Genomic DNA, 18318 nt, shown 5'->3' on the forward strand with positions numbered 1-18318 from the left:
CGTCTGCCTCCCGAGTGCTGGGATTAAAGGCGTGTGCCACCACCGCCTGGCCATTCATTATTCTTAACACATGGAGGACCAGGGCTCAGCCATGACTTGCTTCCCAGACCTTGCTTTTTCCTCCTCAAGATTACACAGGGTGTGACCACCAACCAGCACTATGAGAAAGTATGGCTACCCAGGGAAAGGTCAAAAATCTTTTAAAACATCTTTAAAAATGAAATATGTAGGGGAGCAGGGGAGGAGAGGAGGGAGAGGGAGCTGTGATCTACATGTGAAGCAAGCTTGTTTTTAATTTAAATTAAAAAATTAAATAAGCGCCACTTTTAGATCACCATAAAATTGAAGCATTATATAAATGGTTTAGCCACAAACCCCCTAAGAAGTAAGCCACTGAGATTTGGGGAACTGTTTGTTACACGGCATTGTTGCAGGAAAAGCTGGTTGCTGATACAAAGAAGAAAGTTGGATTCCAGAAGGGCTGATGAGACAACTCTTGGTTAGGACTGGACTCTGAGGACTTGCTCAGATTCACTCTGACACACACTTACTGTACCCTGGAGCAGTCCACAGGGCCCAATGACATGTTTGAAGACATGCTGACTGACGTGGGCATCCAGGGCCGCCAGGGGGTCATCCAGCAGGTACACAGAAGCCTTTCTGTACACAGCCCGAGCCAAACTCAGCCGTTGCTTCTGACCCCCGGAAAGATTCATGCCCTAGGAACATGAGACAGGGACTCAAGTACACATCCGCTGGTGACATCAGAATGACTGAGTGGCTGGTCAGTGGTGGCGCACGCCTTCAATCCCAGCACTCGAGAATGAGAGGCAGGTGGATCTCGGTGAGTTTGAGGCCAGCCTGGTCTGCATAGCTAGTTCTAGGACAGCCAAGGCTACACAGAGAAACCCTGTCTCAGAAACAAAACAAAGCAGGAAAGGACAGAATGGCATAGGTGAGGGACACACCTGGGCTTTACGACAGTGAGGGGCAGCTTAGGGCTCCTGTCCTCGGGTCACACTTGTTTCTAAACACACAGCCAGTGTCCTTGGGGGCCTGGCCTGCTTCTCCCCTTCCCAGTCCCTTCTGGAGATGCCGTGTGTGCTGTGCAGGCTCCTCCCTCTCTTCCAGGTTGACTCCACCCCCCTCTGCTCTGTGTTTCTCCCCATCTCTCCATTGGTGACATGTTCGCTGAGGACGCTGCTCACTCCCTTGTCCTTATTTTCATTCATTCATTTGTTCAGCTAATGCTCACCCATGGCTACCCTACTGGGATGTACTTGGCGGTGGGATCTAGCGGTGAGCGCCCTGCTCTCTTAACCCTGTCATTTAATGAGTGCGCTGGGGATGGTGACCACAGCAGACCTGTCCTCCAAGGTAACGGAGGGCAGAAGCCCTGTGTGTTGCGTGGAGACAGCAGGGCATTCCGCTATCCCTGTGTCTCTGTTTTTATTTTTAAATCAGTTTCTCTTCAATAACAGACAGCTGCTATGTTTGGCCTTGAGCTGGAGCCTCCTGCCCTCCACCTTCCTGTCCCTATTGTCCCCAGGTCAGGGAGGCATATGACCCCACGGGTTCCTTACCTGTTCCCCTATTGGGGTGTGAACTCCTGCAGGGAGGCTGGCCACATCAGACTCCAGGGCACAGGCTTCCAGAACTCTCTGCAACCAGGGCAGGTCCAGATCCTCCCTGAAGCACACATTCTCCACTACTGAGGTATTCTGAACCCAGGCCTCCTGGGGTACGTAGGCTACGGAACCCTGAAACACGCCTCGATGTTGGTAGCTCATTTGAGAGGAGGGAGACTGGGGACTGGGGCGGGGATCTTGGCTGTGAGGGATCTTAGTGGCCAGGGCAGGAAGAACAGGGGCGGCCTTACCTCAATGCTCACAGACCCTTCTACCTTCAACAGCTCTCCAAGCAGGGCAGACAGTAGGGAGGACTTCCCAGCCCCCACGGGACCCACAACAGCCAGCAGACAGCCCCGGGGTACAGTGAAGTCGATCCTGACAACCCAAGGGAGATGCAGCCCTGAAGACCCAGCCTGGGTGTGTGCAGAAACAGGGAACCCCAGACACCCACCCTGTCGTGCCATTCCCGCCTTGGGGAGACCACCAAGAGGATGTGCAGGGCCTTTCCTCCCTGATCCTTGTCTGGCTGTCTGAACTGCCTTCCCTGTCACACGTAAGCACATCACATGTGCCTGCCGCCCAAGCACTTTACAGATATGCCACACACATTAGTACACACGGTCACACGCAGAGCCAGGGTACAGATGCAAGCACGTGTGTGCACCCGCGCGTGTACCACTGTAGGCGTGTCCAGGCACACACGCACATGCACACACAGAGGTCAGGATGCGAGTTGCTTGGCTGTGGTAGCCTCTTGCTCAGGCTTTTGCAATACATGCCTTGCTGCTCTCCCTGCCTCTGGCCCACCTACTTCTGCCCTTACCCAGCAGTCACAGGGACCTATTAAAAACAGAGTCAAGGCCAGGTGTGGTGGTGCGCACCTCCCGGCACTTGAGAGGCAGATCTCTACGAGTTTGAGGCCAGCCTAGTCTACATAGTGAGACCCTGTTTCAAAAAACCAAATCAGTTCCTACCCCCTCCCCAAGCTACACCAGGCAGCACTCCAGTTTGACTGAGGGTCAGAAGGAATGTCCTGGTGAATACGAATTATAACCGGGCACACTCCGCGCTTCGTAGGCACAGTCCAGTGGTTCTCAACAGGGGTGATTTTGCCCCAGTTGGGTGAAGTAATTTGGCAACATCTAGAGGTAATTTTGTTACACAGTTGCTTGGGCCTGGAGTTCTGCGACACTTAGCTCTTCTCAACATCCTACAAGGCCCAGGACAGCCCACAGTGAGGAATTCTCAGCCCCAAATACCGACAGGGCAAGTCTGAGACATGCTCCTGCCTCAGGGTCTCTGCTCTTCCCCTGACCTCTGGACCCTTAGCTGGAATGCCAACTTTCCCACACTGCGGGCTTCGTCCCTTCCCCAGGCTTTCCACTTGTGTCCCATGCCCATCCAAATGTCACCCCAAAAGGGCGGAGCCCCGGCCTCCCTCTGTCCTCAGCACCCAGAACAGCAAGTGGACGCCCATGAGCGCTCCTGCGAGCGTGGGTAGAGATAGACAGAAATGACCACATTTCTCTCTGCGAGGGACAATGACCTTGGAATTGAGGCACAGAAGGAGGCCGCAGCTGGTGAGGCTGGGTCTCAGCCTCCTGTTGCCAGATGGGGAGCAGCGGAGTGTCTCCTGGCTGATGGGGGCTCAGGCACCCTGTGTCCCCTTCATAGAGCTGCAGCATGCAAGAACCCCGGCCTCCCTGCACAGAACCCCAGCCTAGCCTAGCCTATCCCTCTAGTCCCAGGAACAACACTGTTTCTCAGAAACCAAGAGTATCGCTCAGTAGGGATTCATACCCGTGCAGGCAGGGAGGGCTCTCCTGGGACCAAGCAAAAGTGCCATTGTGTACAGAAATTCCATCCTTTGAGGCTGCAGGACATAGGAAGACAGTTATGGGGCTGGTCCTGTCCTCTTGGTAGCCCAGCTTTCAGTGTTCAAGACCTCAGGTCTTTTGCTTATACCTCCCGAAAGTATCAAGTTTCAGCTAGAAGCCTCACAAGGCTCTTGCCCGCTGACTTGGCAGTGATCCTGTCATAGTAGCATTGTAATTTGGGGACTGGCAAGCCTCCAGGTTCAAATCCTGCTTGTTGCCTTTCTTTTTTTTAATAAAGAAAATTTGAAGTGGGCATGATGACTTATGCCTGTGATCCTAGTACCTGTGATGTTGAGGGTAATGAGTTGGAGGCTAGCATGGGTTATAGAGCACATGTGATGCCAGATTGGGCTATAGAATGAAGATCACTAATAAAGTTAAATGCATAAATAAATAATCTCAGTGTGGTGCCTGCAATCCTGGTATTTGGGAGGTGGAGGTGGAAGGATCATGAATCCAGCTTTGACTAAATAGCAAGTTCAAGTCCAGTCTGGACCCAGGCTCAATTCCCAGCCCCCACATGGCAGCTCACAAACCATCTGTAGCTCCAGTTCCAGGGGATCTGATATCCCTTTCTGGTCTCCCTGGGCATCAGACACCCATAGGTACACGGACACACATGCAAGCAAAAAAATTACACATATAAAATAAAAACAAAGAGTCCCCACCCCAATTTTAAGACAAAGTGTAAATAAATAAATAAAATGCATTAATTTTGCATATGTTCTAGTCTAATTGTAGTATTTAAATTAATGTGATCCCCAAGAGAGCCCTTGCAGCAAGTGCTTGGATTCTGAAGATGGGTACTGAGGCTCCAGGAAGTTAACACATTAGAAATGGGGTTCAGATGTGTCCCGGGGTGGGGCATCCATCCCAAGGGCAGGAAGCACTATGTGGGTATTTTCCAGATGAGCAGGTTGACCAGATGTCTGTTATATTAACTCCCTCCCCCTCCCTGCAGCATATAGGCAGTAGGTGAAAGCGGCAGGACTGATCAGCAGAGTCGGCTAACTAGAATTTGTGAATCCTACACTGATGCTCTGATATGAGTCTTTTGTTTATTTGTCTATTTTTATGCACATTGGCATTCTGCCTGCCTGCATGTCTGTGTGAGGGTCAAATCCCCTGAAACAGGAGTTACAAACAGGTGTGAGCTGTCATGTGGGTGCTGGGAATCAAACCCGGGTCCTCTGAAAAAGCAGTCATTGCTCTTAACCGCTGAGCCACCTCTCCAGCCCCTGATCTGAGTCTTTAGCTTAACAACAAGCCATGGTTCTCTTCCTAGACTTCTGCATAAGGGTGAGGACTCGATGGGGTACCCACTCTTGAGTTCCTAGGTGGCATTCCACAGTGCTTCACTGCTTGTCACTGCGCAGGTGGTAGAAACAGAAGCTTCACAAGTGGCATGGCTGTGGTGGGATCTGCATTACATGTGTTGTTTTTGTCCCCCTCCCCCCAGCTCATATCAGCACTCACAGCATCTGGAAGGACTCAAGTTCTTGCCATTGGGGTCTACTTCTTCCAGACATAGGAAGGCAGTCAGCCGGTCAAAGGACACTCGAGCCTGGAGATACAAGAGTGAATTGGTCACCAGGCCAGAGGACTTTGGGTGGGTCCCTGGAAATGCCTGGGGAAGGCTTCCTGAGGACCCAGCCCAACACTTTCCATTTGCTAGATGCTGAGAGTGTTTTGTAGGTCATAGAAAAGCACACGCCTTTAATCCCAGCACTGGGGGGGGGGGAGGCAGGCGGATCTCTGTGAGTTCGAGACCATCCTGGTCTACAAGAGCTAGTTCCAAAACAATACAGAGAAACTCTGTCTCAAAAACAAACAAACAAACAAAAAAAAGGCAAAAAAGGCGATGACATGTCAGGGGTGGGGACTTCTCTCTGCTCCTGAATCCAAAAGAAAGAGACTGGGACAAACCAGCTGCCTCCAACTAAGACTTGGGAAGAGAGCAGCACCTTTCTCAACAGCACTCAGTAGCAATGTGGAGTAACTTCCAACAGTCTTCTGAGCACCCGCTGCACACCTATCTTGGTGATTGCAGGTGATCATCAAAATACAGGTAGCCTGGGACTGAGGAGATATATCAGTGGGGTGAAGTACTTGCTGTGCAAGTATGAGGACCCGAGTTCAAATCCCAGAGACCATGTAAAAACTGGGCATGGCAGTCCATGTCTGTCATCCTAAAATTTGGAGAGTGGAGACAGGTGATCCCTGGAACTCTCTGGCCAGTCGGTCTAGTGAAACGGATAAGCTCTGGGTTCAGTGAGAGACCCTGTCTCAAAAATTAAAGTGGGGTAGGGGGAGGAATAAGCAGAAGGATTTTTGGGAAAGCCATTATTTTAGAAGCCTTTATATGTGTGTATGCATGTATGCATGTGTGTGTGTGTATGTGCGTGCGTGTGTGTATTTAACTGGCATTATCGTACACAAGGGATAATGCTTCTCTCATGAAACGTGTATTACCTAATAAAATGCCTAGTGTCAGATATGGGAATACCTTACCTCTGACCTAGAGAGTCCCCTAAAATAACAGTTGCTCTCAATGTCCACCCGAACGCGATGGTAAGACTCTATTACTGAAAGTACAACATACTGCGGTCATAGGGCATGGAGCAACCACTGACTGGGCAGCTTCCTCCGTGACGGCCAGCTTTTATAGTAGCGGAAGGTGCTATTCCGACTGCTGGAGGAGCAAGTGACCAACTCTTTCCCTAACTGTGAATCCTGTGAGCTATGGAGAACTGTCATGGAAAGATGTGCTCATGGGCAACAGTGGCATTAATGTTATGGGGTAACCGACAGTTTTCTGATTGTGCTTAAAGCCTGTTCTACAGGCGGAGATGCACACCTGGTGTTATAAATCTGGCCAATAACCCATTGTTAGTGAGCTTATGGAACCCCCAGCTCACCCCTGCACAGTCTGGGAAACTCCATTCCTGTCTCTCTCTTTCCAAACCCTGCCTGTTAGAGTATCTCTGAACAAAGGAAAGGCGCCAATAAGCCCAGGCGTGCATTCTTGGTGACTCCTGAAGCCCCTCCCCTGAGGTTGCCAGCCTCACAAGCTTTTGACCATACTTGGAAGAAAACCCAGCTTGTGGCAGACACACCATCTCCCCTCACCTGCAACCTGTAAAGTCTCCTTGTCTTTGCTTGGGGGTGCAACTCCTCTGGTCCCATCTCTAGGACTGGAGGACCCACCCTGGAGTTGCATTGCTCAAAATAAATCTGTTGTTATACTTTTCAATTTGGCTTGATCTAGCTTACTGCGTTAGTGGAGACACTTATTGTGTGGGTGGGGGCAGAAAACATGTTAGTAAGCTTTAGGAGTGAACTTACTACTGTTATATTGCTAAATGGACTTCATATTAAACTTCACTCTAAATCTGTATCTCTATCCCTTATATTAGTGCAGCTCTCAGACTTTGTTTAATTCAGAAGCTTGTAACTAGTCAGAGAATAAGTGTTTGCAGAAAGCTCATCCCCTTTCTCCAAGGCTCAGGGAACACCACAGAAGAGAGGGCAGAAAGAGTGTAAGAGCCAGAGGTCAGGAAGGACTTGAGGAAAGCAGTGTCTTCCGGACACGACAGGACTAATACACTCAGGAGCTCACAGCAGCTCTAGTTGTTTGGACAAGATCAAGCCAGTCTAACATGGCTGAGGGAGAAATTCATGGGTCCCCATGCTTAGCGAAGGAGCTATGGCTTCTGAGGGAGAGTGAATGTATAGATTAGTTAATGTCACCTTGACATAAGCCAGAGTCTTTTGGGAAGAGGGACTCTCAATTATGAAAACATCACGAAAATATAGGCCTGTAGGCAAACCCACAGAGAACATTTTCTTGATTGATGGTTGATGTGGGAGGGTCTAGCCCATGATGGGCGATTTCACCCCCTGGTGGATGATTCCTGGCGTACACACAAAGGCGGGCCAAGCAAACCAGAAAGCAGAGCTCCCCCAGGGCCTCTGCATCAGGTCCTGCCTTGAGTTCCCGTCCCGACTTCCCTAGATAATGGACTTACGAGCTGTCAGTGGAAATAAACCCTCTTGTTCCCAAGTTGCTTTGGTCACGGTGTTTATCACTGCAACAGGAACCCTACTAAGACAGCCAGTTTTCTTTAAGGGTGTGGCTTCTGGTAGGTCAACCATGTTTCCGTGGATGCCCCCCACCCAGGAGCAGATGATCAGCACAAACTGGACTCAGTGTGTTGTTAAAAGAGAGAGAGAGATCACAGAGTTGGGAGAGGCTAGGGAATAGATTTGAGAGGAGTTAGGAGAAGAGTGGGGTGAACATGATCAAAGTGTATTGGCTGAAATTCTCAAAGGATAAAAGTGTTAATACTAAGCCCTGAGGTGGAGAGGGAGGAGGAGGACAAGGAGGCGTAAGAGGCGGTGCAATTATGAGTCCTCCTCCTTTTCAGCATCCCAGGATATGTGATGGGAAAGAGGGAAAACCCAGACAATTAAAGGCCCTGCTCAAGGAGGGGACGCAGGATGAGTTCTTGAACGTAAAGGTGACACATTCTCTGGGGGTGCTTGCTGAGCTTTCCCTGCACGCTCTGATCCACTGCTGATGGCATCTTGCTGAACTCCAGACCTTTCTCTCCCCTCACTCCTCTGCTGGCACTGGTCCAAGCCAAGCTCCCTGAGCTCCTTTGAGCCATCCTCTGCCCACCCCCTCACCTGAACGAGGCAGTGTACAGAGAAGGGCAGGAAGGCCTGGGCTTTGTTAAGGATGCTGAGCACTGTGAGGGTCACAAAAGCCTTCTCTGCATCCATGGCATTGTCCTCTGCCACCAGGGTGTGGACGGCAAACACGACCAGCGCCACCTGTTGAAACACATGGGTGGCACTGAGCCTGCGGTCCTTTGCGTGTCCCTGGGGCCTGTGTGGACAGCTGCAAGGCTGCTGTCACAGGCTGTCCACCCCAAGCACACCCTCTCCCAGCCCCTCCTCTCGGCAGTGAGGCCAGAATGACATCACCAGAAATGTAGACACTTGGAAGGACACGAGTGACACGGAGAAGAGGAGTGTGGAGGTCTTCAGAGCGCCGAGCTCCTGGCCCCGGATGTGAAGTAGTCTCTCCAGGAAGGCTTGCTCCCAGCCATGGGCCTTGATGGTTCTCACAGTTCTGAGTACGGAGCTGGTGAGCCGTGCTCGGGAGTCCTTCTGCCTCATCTGCTCTTCCTGAGACAGGAGAGAAGACGCAAGCGAGGGACCAGCCTGGAATTCTCCATCCCTGTGGCCCCAGCCACTCTGCTGCAAACCCTGTGGATTCTTTCTCCAAGCCACACAGCATCCCAGCATCTGTGCCTGGGCCCCGAGCCACACCACCCTCCCCCTGGGCTTTCACGGCTCCCCAGAACTGCCTCGGCCTCCTGAGCCTTCTTTCACTAATAAGAAGTCGGTGTGTGTGCTACCCGTTGGGCATCCGGGAGGCGAGGGTGTCATTGAACTACATCTTAAATGAGGAGGACAGAGGGTGCATGGATTGGGAGCACAGTGAATGGCAGTTGGAGTGGGTGGAGACAGGAGAGGGGGACCTTCAGGAAGGGAACAGTGTGACTCAAAAGAAACCCAGGGAGTCTGCAGGGGGAGACAGTGAGCTGGGATCTTCCGACAGGAGTGACGGCAGCAAACTTGAAGGTCAGGCAGAAGTGTTTGGGGTTTCATGTCCCATGCAGCAAACTTGAAGGTCAGGCAGAAGTGTTTGGGGTTTCATGTCCCATGCAGCAGTCCACAGCACAGCTGTGTGAAGAGTGTCTTTGAAAGCCAGGGACTGGCCAACCTGGCCAGCAAGGGAGGAGCTGGGGCACAGGCCATCTGCTGGGAGGGTGTCCAGGGACCTGCTGAAGCAGGTGGAGTGCCTGTCTGCAGTGGCCGGGAAGGCCGGCGAGGAAGTAGAGCGGAGCGAGGCCAGGCGATGGTGGAGGGTGGCTGTGACAGCCAAGGGGTGAGTTCATCTACCCTCACTTTCCTGCAGTTACCCTCGGGCCATCAGTCAACACAGGCTGGCCTCCAACTGTCTTCCTGCCTCAGCCTCCCCAGCACTGGACGACAGGTCTGTGAGACCACAACAAGCTCATCGAGCAACGCTATTCATTAATTAATTAATCTTTGAGGTAGTTTCCCACTGGCTCACCTGGAACTTGCTGTGTAGACCAGGCTGGCCCCAAGCTCACAAAAATCCCCCGTATCTGCCCCCGCCTCCCAGTGTTCATCACCATACCTGGTTCAACCACCTCTGTTTTCGTATGTATTTATTTGATGCATGTTCTGGGGTGTGCATGCCACACTGAGCATGTAGAGGCCAGGGGACAACTTGCAGGGCTTTTGCTTTGGGTCCTGCATTGCACTCAGGTGGTCCTGTGGTCAGCCCTCATCCCTGGGCCATCTTACCAGCCCTTACGGGGCACTGAGCACCCCCAGCTGCCCCAGATGCCGAGTCTGGCCCCGTCCTCAGTGCTTGGAGGCTTCTAGCCTTATGGCTGTAAGCGCTATACTAAAAGTGCTATAGAAACAAAAGCTTCAGGCCAAGGAGATCTGACTTGCAAGACTGGGTGTGTGGCTGTGGGGGAGCAGTGTGGTGAGGGACAGAGGGAGGCCTGTTCGGGGACGGACACTGGGCAATGTCGGTAAAGGAGGTGTGGCTTATTTGACAGCCGCACATCCCTCCCGGGTGGTGAGTGGGGATGAGGGGCAGAAGAGGGAGTCAGTGAGGGACAACTTGGGGCCGCTGTGGGAAGGGCCACATTCTAGAAGGAGCAGAGGCTTATCCAGGGACCACAGGTCTGAACACAGGAGGGAGAAGGCCAGGACCAAAGCTTCTCTTGCCTCTCCCTATCTCTGTCATCGACCACAACCCCATGACTGTTCCCCTGCCCAGGGTGTCCCCATTCCCAAATGCCAAACCTGACGGTAGCTCCTTTTCTTGGTAATGAAGAAATTCAGAGGGAGGAGGCTCAGGAAGACAGCAATGGCTGTGAGGGCAGAGGGTCCAAGGAGCTAGGAACAGAGGGGCAAGGTGTCATGAGACTCATTTGGTCACACCACCTCCCAGGGCTGGGGACCGGGGATGTGTCACTGTGCCCGGCTTTTTTTTTTTTTTTTTTTTTTTTTTGGTTTTTACGAGGCAGGGTTTCTCTGTATTGTTTGAGGCTATCGGTCCAGCCCGGCCTCGAACTCAGAGATGCGTCTGCCTCTGCCTCCCGAGTGCTGGGATTAAAGGCGTGCGCCACCCCCGCCCGGCCGTGCCCGGCGTTTTATAAAGGTTATGCGGGTCCCGACTTCAGTCCTCATGCTCACACAGCAAGGGCTTTGTGGCCCCTCCCTGATCTTTTAAATGTTTATTTGTTATTATCGAGGTGACGTGGCCCCGGCACACGGGTGGAGGTCAGGAGGTGACATTGTAGTCAGTTTCCTCTTTCTACATTTATATGGGTCCCCAGGAGCCAACTCGGGTCCTCAGGCTTGTGTCATCAGACAGTAGGCACCTTTAATTCACCCCCTGGGCCATTTTTTTCTGTGTGTTCTGTCTCTCTAGAGACCAAGTCTTAATCCAGGCTGTCTGACAGTCACTATGCTGGGGGGGGGGTGACCTGAAGATCCTGACCCTCTTGCCTCACGTCTCAAACGAAGGTGGTATAGACGTCTGCCGGCACACCCACCTTCAGGGTTCACTGTTACTCTAGCATCCATCTTAGTAGGGAGTCACCAGATTGTCAAATAAACACACAAACTAGAAATTTCTGAGATACACACACACACACACACACACACACACACACACACTCGTCCAGCATAAGAATGCTAATGCAGTGTTAGAGACAGTTATACTGAGCGATTATTTGGTTTATTTGCAATTTACATTTAACTGGACACCTATTTTGTCAACTCCTTCCCACGCAGTTTTGGAACTTTTGGGGCCTTTGGTCTGGTTACCTGGGAGAAGTGGTGGTGGGGATAGACTAAATGATTTTTTTGTTTTATTGTGCTTTTTGAGGTTTTTTTCCACCCCAACTCCAGTCTGTTCCCTCCCTCAGCACAAAGAAGCCGTATCTAATCTCAGGACTAAAGGGACTTGTTTTATTCATGTAACAATTCCACCACCTGGTGGCTGGATAGAGAACTGTCCTGAAAGCCTCTAACAGCCGGGAGAAAGCACGCCTTTGGAAAGCCGTGTCAAGCCCGACCCCTCCAATCATCTCAAATGCTCTCACTGAATGAACCACAGCATCCACCATGTCGGCCATCTTAGTAAGACTAGGATGGCGTGGCGTGGCGGTCCTCTGGGGCCAGGGCAGGGGCGGATGCTAGGCGTTATCTGTGGCCTCAGACCGCTATCAACCTCAGCTCTCTCAGCACCCCGAGTTCTTCGCTGCCCCCCCCCCCCGCTCTTTACAATAACAGCCAGCTTTCTCCTACTGCACACAGGCACTGTTCGAATGCCTGCCTATGCTTGCTGAACACCTACTGTGTGTGAACCTCGGGACAGTCAAATGTCAGTGTTCACAAATAAAATTTTATCTGGGCAGGACAGCTCATGTCAGCTACTCCTGAGTCTGTGAATCTCCAGCCATTTCACACAGCAAGGGCAAGGGCAGCTTTTAGTGAGACATCCCTCAAAAGTAAACAACAATTTGTTTAAGAACTGGAGAAGTAGCTCAGTGGAAAATCGCTTCTATGGCATACTCAAGGTACCACAGAGATAAATAAGGAAGCACCAGTGGTCCTCAGTGGTCACACAATGCCTCCCCCTGCCACACCAGATGACAGCTAACAACAGTACAATAGGGGAGTGAGCTCCTGGTGCTGTTCAAAGCGCCCTGCATACAAAGCCTGGGCACCTTTAACCCAAAACCGGAAACAACACTCTCCAAAATCCAAAAGGCTTGGAGCACCAACACGACGTCACAGTGGGAACTCCATACCCCATCTCTCAGTAGGCCATGGTCAAAGTGCAGGGCTGCTAAAGGCACTGTTCAAAGTGGCCTCTGGGCTATGCCAGTAAGGCACCCACAAAACACAGACAATTTCCTTGTTAATCTTGAGTTGTATCCTCAAGATCTCAAATGCTTTTCTAACATTCCTGAATCCAAAACCAGAACCACCCCTTCAGACAGAGGCTGTCAACTGCTGCCACTGGTCTGTCTCACCCAAGCAGGGCCAGCAGCCTCTGTCTAATTAGCATCTGTTCTTACAGCCGAGGGACACTGGGGCACAGAGAGGGTGAGTTACTAGTGTGAAGGTTTAACAGCAAGTAAATCGTAAGACAAGACTTGAACCCAGGCAGTTCCCTCACAGAGTAAGAGCCTATCATCATCATCATCATCATCATATCATCATCATCTCATCATCATCATCGACATCATCATATCATCATCATCTCATTATCATCATCATCTTATCATCATCATCATCATCTCAAAATCATCATCATCATCTCATCATCATCATCATATCATCATCATCATCTCATCATCATCATCATCTTATCATCATCTCATCATCATCTTATCATCATCATCTCATCATCATCATCATCATCTCAACATCATCATCATCTCAACATCATCTTATCATCATATCATCATCATCTTATCATCATCATCATCATCTCATCATCATCATCATCATCATCTCAACATCATCATCATCATCTCATTATTATCATCATCATCTCATCATCTTCTTCTTCATCATCATCATCATCACCTCATCACCATCATCTTATCATCATCTCATCATCATCTTATCATCATCTCATCATCATCTTATCATCATCATCTCATCATCATCATCATCATCTCATCACCAAGCAGATGCTTTGGTACCATAAAGCAAAAGGAAGAAAGTCAACATGGGGGCTGGAGAGATGGCTCAGAGGTTAAGAACGCTGGCTGCTCTTCCAGAGGTCCTGAGTTCAATTCCCAGTAACCACAGGGTGGCTCATAACCATCTGTAACTAGAACTGCTGCCCTCTTCTGGCATGTAGGCAGAGCACCGTAAATAAATAATAAGTAAATAAAAATCTTAAAAACAAGACAAATAAAGGTTCCACACTCTGTGCTTCTTCTGCACAGGGTGGCAATTCCTTCCCCTGGCATTACGTTTCTTTCTTTCCTGGTGACCAAGCTTCAGTGGCACCAATTACTCCAAAACATAATGGATTCACCTACTGAGCGCCTCGAGAACACACCAAGAAGTGGTAATGGCCAGGCTCACATCTGGATGGGTGCGGAGCACTCAGAAGGTGTTCAAGGCCAGCATCGGCTATGTAGGAGTTTGAGGCTAGCCAGGGTTACACAAGGTCTTGCCTCAAAAAACTCAAACCCCAGACTGAACCAAACTAAAACTCCAAAGTGGGGAATGAATTCATCAACATGATCATGAAATTTCATGAGAGAGGCAACTGAGTCCCAGAGAGCGTTAGCCTCTGCTTTAAGACAAACCAAGGCCACTCTGTCCAAGACTCTGCCCATGACGTCAGCTCGCAGGGTGCAGATGGAGACCAGGCTAGAGGAGAGGAGGAGGGGAGGAAGAGGAACTGGAAGAGGAAGAAGAGGAAGAGGACGTCCTCCGCTTCGCACCTGCCACAGGTAGACAAAGCAGACGAGGATCCAGAGGAAGGGCAGCCACAGCCCGTTGAGGTAGAGGACGCTTTCCGTCAGCCGCTGGACATCCACTGACACCAGGTTGACCACGTCCCCTGCTGCACTGGACTTTCTGGAACCACTGGACAGAACCAGGACCTGGGCAAGAGAGGAGGGGAGATGGGAGGGGGCCATGAGTGCAGGCCCAGCCTCAGTTTACCATCTGTACAGTGAACCTGTGAACTCCCAAGCCAACCTCCCAGGGTGTGGGCGTGAGGATCTGGATGGGGGAGCATTCTCTTCTTCCCGAGGTGATCTGGGCTCATTTGCCCTGCGCTAGGGATGCCCGTGTCCCTGCCGAGAGCAGCCTCCTTTCCCCAGATGCCAGGGCCAGATACAGGCTCCGTGGCGCTGATCTTTCTCCCAGACTCTAAAGTTGCTTCGGTGAATGCAACTAGGCCTGTGGGTACATTGCACCTCAAAGGTCGTTAAAAAGTGAAAAGTGATCCCAAATCAACGTGGTTCCTATTTTACAGCTAAGGAAACTGAGGCCCAGAGAAGCAGGGCAGCTTGCCCAGAGTCCGGGAATTTGGGACCCCTAAGGCATGATATAGGCGGGACCCAGAGTTGGATTCTCCCCGAGCTACTCTGGCTCCAACATCTTTCCCTGTGGGCTTCCGATCTATCTGATCCCGGGATCCTTCCTCACGATGAACGCTGGACCTGACGGAGTGTAGGGCTCGCTGCAGCCCCACCTACTTCCCACGGAAGCCCCTCCCCTGACACCCCGCCCCTGCTGCCTCCTGAGAGCTTCAGTGCTGGCACAGCTGGAGTCTGAGTAGCAGAAGCAGCAGAGCTCAAAGGTGTTTATAGTTCATTTCAACGGCAGTTGTTACATCAGGAAGGCGGCTCCCTGAAGGTCAGGGCAGGTCAGATCTCCGCCGAGGATCAAAGGCTGCCTTGCTGTGGTAGGCAGTATTTCCTCTTGGGCTCAAGGGAAGTCAGGCGTGGAGATCCACAGGGGATGCAAGTATCCTGGCAGGAATGCAGATTGTCATGTGTCCCTCCCTTGGGCTAACAGGCTGTTGAAACAACGGGCCCCTTGAAACTGCCATTTCCTCAGGAGCCTCATGCTTGCTGGGAGAATGAAAAGGCTGAAGCCTGGTGTCTGAGGGGAACATCCTTGGGCGAGATTTCACAGGGTTCTGACAGATGGGTGGCATCCGTTCAAGCAGAACTGCTCAGCTGTACAAACCTCTTACCCTCTACTCAAACCTAAACCTCCTGGTCAGGGTCCCAAAGACGGACTCAGGGTGAGCTGGCCACTGGGGGTCTTTGCTTTTCCTTCCAATGAGACCACTCACTGTCACTTGTCCATCTAATTGGTCTGTTGAGAAAGGCGCCCCACCCCGCTTGCTAGGGCTGCTGGCAACGATTTGTTCTCCCTGGTTGAGGTGCCTCAAGCCCTAGAAGCCATTATCTGTGCAGAGTGCCCAGACATCACTGCTACATCCCCAGTGAAGGGAATAAGAGATGGAAGAGACGTGGCTGGGAAAGCCTCTGGGCCAGATCACGCAGAGCATTAACGGAGCGGGTGAGAGTTCAGGAAAACGGCTGTGTGAGCGTCTGAGCACGCAGCTTGGATATGCACACTCTCGCCTCCGGGGCTCACCTTTCTGTATACCAGGCCAGTGATGGCCGTTCGAAGCCTCATCTGCAGGACCTTGACCCTGTACATGTGCTGCTGTTCAAACAAGGTCTGTAGGCAGGCCGACAAGAACATCAGCACAGCCAGGAGCCAGCCCGTCCACGCTGGGGAGTCTTGGTCACTCATGAACTCCAGAAACAGGCTGGGGTGCGGGAAGAGGGGCAGGCAGTGAGCGAGGCCAGGCTGTGCCACCTGGGTGCAGTCAGCCCATGGTGATCAGCTGGACAAATGGCCACAGTTATTTTCACCCCGTCCACATTTCAATGTGACTTTTTAAATTCTTTTTTTGAAACGGGAAGGGATGGGAGTCATGTAGCCCAGGCTGGCTACAAACTCACTATGTACAGCTTGACTTTGAGTTTCTGATCCTGCTGTCTCTGCTTCCTGAGTGCTAGCATACGGGCACGTACCATCACTCTTGGCGTATGTGGTGCCAGGGATCAAAGCCAGGGCTTGGTGTGTGCCAGGTAAACACTGTACCAACTGAGCTACAAACCAAGCTGGCGCCCTGTTTGGTTTTTGTTGGAGAAAGGCTGTCATTCTACGGTTTAGGTCTCAAACCCACCCTGCTGCCTCAGGCTCTTGAGTGCCGTGATCACAAACCTGTACTGGCAGGCCTGGCTTTACTTTCTGTTTGGAGACTTAGGCTGGCCTAGTGCCCGTGGTGTAGCCCAGGCTGGCCCAGGACTTGCAGTCTTCCTCTAGCCTCCTGGGTAAACAGCAGACCCTTACAGGCAGACCTGACTCAGCACTCCACTTCCTGGATCTGGACCAGGTACCAGCTTTGGCTATTCGGACATGGAGAGGTAGTATAGTGCCAAGACCAGGCTTTGCCTTGGGTGTGTGTGGCTTTTGCCCTGCCTCCAGGGTCAACAGCACTTGGACAGGCCTGTGCTGGCCTCTTAGAAGATGGAAATTGCATGGAGCAGAGACACCTGGCTTAGGTGAGGCCATCTCAGACAAGCTCGTCTCTGGCCTACTCAGCCACAAACACATGAGCTCACTTAGTGGGAGCCAGCCCAAACTGCACATCCACACACCCTGACCAACTAGGTGAGTGCCTGTGACTTTACGCCTATCATCTTGGGGACAATCGCTTAGTAGCAAAAGCTGACTGATACAGTCAGGTGACATGTTCAGTCCTTTGTCCTTCTGGGGGTCAGTCCTACTCCTGCAGCCTTACTCTCCATGCTCTGGGATTCTGGGTCCCACATGTACACATAGAAGCAGAAAGAGCCCAATTCTTCATCCCAGAAGGATGTCCTCACCTGAAGAGCTTGGGGACAGCGAACCTGAAGGCATCGCTGATGACCAGGCTGAGGGTCCCCAACAGGAAGGTGGACCGGAACACATGCCAGATAGCCCTGAGCAGCGGGCCCCGCTGGATCCTCTCCGGCTGCAGGAAGGCCGCTGTCTCAGGGGCTCCTGCACTGCTGTCCGCTTTGCTTTTAAACACCTTGGTGTGCCTGGTAGAGAGAGACATGGGTGTAGGGCCCACATTATACCAGTAGCTGCGGCAGGCCAACAAACTCTGGGTGTTTTGTTATTGTTGTTTGAGACAAGGTTGAGTCTGGCTGCCTTGAACTCAGAGCACTGCTGGGGGCCCGGATATGACTTAGGGGCCCTGCAGGGTCTCTGATTCTCAGATGGGTACTGCTTGGGCCTCTCCACCATGATGCCCACTTTTAGGGTATTGAAGGGAACCCCATTTAGAATCTGTTTAGAGCACACACAGCACCCTGGTAAGAAGTGCACCTTGAGTCCAGGCAGGAAGTGTTTGGTGCTTGGTGGGAACAACTGACAGGTAGGGCGTTTGCTGGGGGGCCGAAGCCGGATCGGATCGAGGTACCGGAGGCCCGCTGATGAATGTGTCCTTCCATGCTTTGGCTTGAGCCCCGGCTCACCGCCCACTCACCCCGGCAGCACACTGCAGTTCCGCCTCCATTCCCTTTCCAGCCGGGAAACGAGTTCCTCTGAAGAGTTCTCTCTTCCAAGTGACCAGAGGTCTTTTGGTACCAGAAGTTTCCTGTAGCCCCTCCACAGTAGCCTGTGAAAGAGGGGTCACCAGAGCAAGCTCCTCCTGCCGTCCCCATGCCCCACATCGCCCCCTGCAGGTAGCTGTGTGACCCCTCCCCAAGGAAGCCACCTCTGCTGGGTCCTAAAGGCCACATCGCCCCCTGCAGGTAGCTGTGTGACCCCTCCCCAAGGAAGCCACCTCTGCTGGGTCCTAAAGGCAGTGACTCAGGCGGCCTCCATAGGGGAACTCATCTCCGGGCCCTTTACAGCGGCAGGGAAAGTGAACATGCCTGAGTATTTAAGGGACAGCTGACACACTAGGGAAACAGACATCTCTGGGTGTCGCAAGTCCCAAACTTATTTCAGATCTTTGATCTTTCCGACTACACGGAGGGGAAGCTCTTGTTCAGTGCTGGTTTTTTTCTCTAGATCCTGCCGTGTGCCCCCGTGAGGCTGCAAATGAAGTCAGGCAACGGTCTGCTCTGCAA

At 51.8% G+C, this 18318-nt stretch overlaps 1 protein-coding gene across 2 annotated transcripts in view; it reads right to left on the minus strand.

The window, feature by feature from the left end:
• Abcc6 (ATP binding cassette subfamily C member 6) overlaps positions 1 to 18318 on the minus strand; it is a 41336-nt gene that overhangs the window by 15254 nt on the left and 7764 nt on the right. For both annotated transcript variants that reach the window (XM_013124211.3, XM_013124212.3), the window contains 12 exons: positions 17730 to 17861; positions 17083 to 17280; positions 15779 to 15956; positions 14104 to 14265; positions 10427 to 10519; positions 8498 to 8701; positions 8198 to 8344; positions 4985 to 5072; positions 3432 to 3504; positions 1880 to 2006; positions 1584 to 1760; positions 552 to 719 (listed from right to left, as the gene is read on the minus strand). In XM_013124211.3, coding sequence (XP_012979665.1) covers positions 552 to 719; positions 1584 to 1760; positions 1880 to 2006; positions 3432 to 3504; positions 4985 to 5072; positions 8198 to 8344; positions 8498 to 8701; positions 10427 to 10519; positions 14104 to 14265; positions 15779 to 15956; positions 17083 to 17280; positions 17730 to 17861 — 1747 coding nt within the window. The remainder of the gene's footprint in view (positions 1 to 551; positions 720 to 1583; positions 1761 to 1879; positions 2007 to 3431; positions 3505 to 4984; positions 5073 to 8197; positions 8345 to 8497; positions 8702 to 10426; positions 10520 to 14103; positions 14266 to 15778; positions 15957 to 17082; positions 17281 to 17729; positions 17862 to 18318) is intronic.

This window comes from Mesocricetus auratus, unplaced genomic scaffold (assembly GCF_017639785.1).
Source record: "Mesocricetus auratus isolate SY011 unplaced genomic scaffold, BCM_Maur_2.0 Super-Scaffold_100054, whole genome shotgun sequence".
Lineage (NCBI taxonomy): Eukaryota > Metazoa > Chordata > Mammalia > Rodentia > Cricetidae > Mesocricetus > Mesocricetus auratus.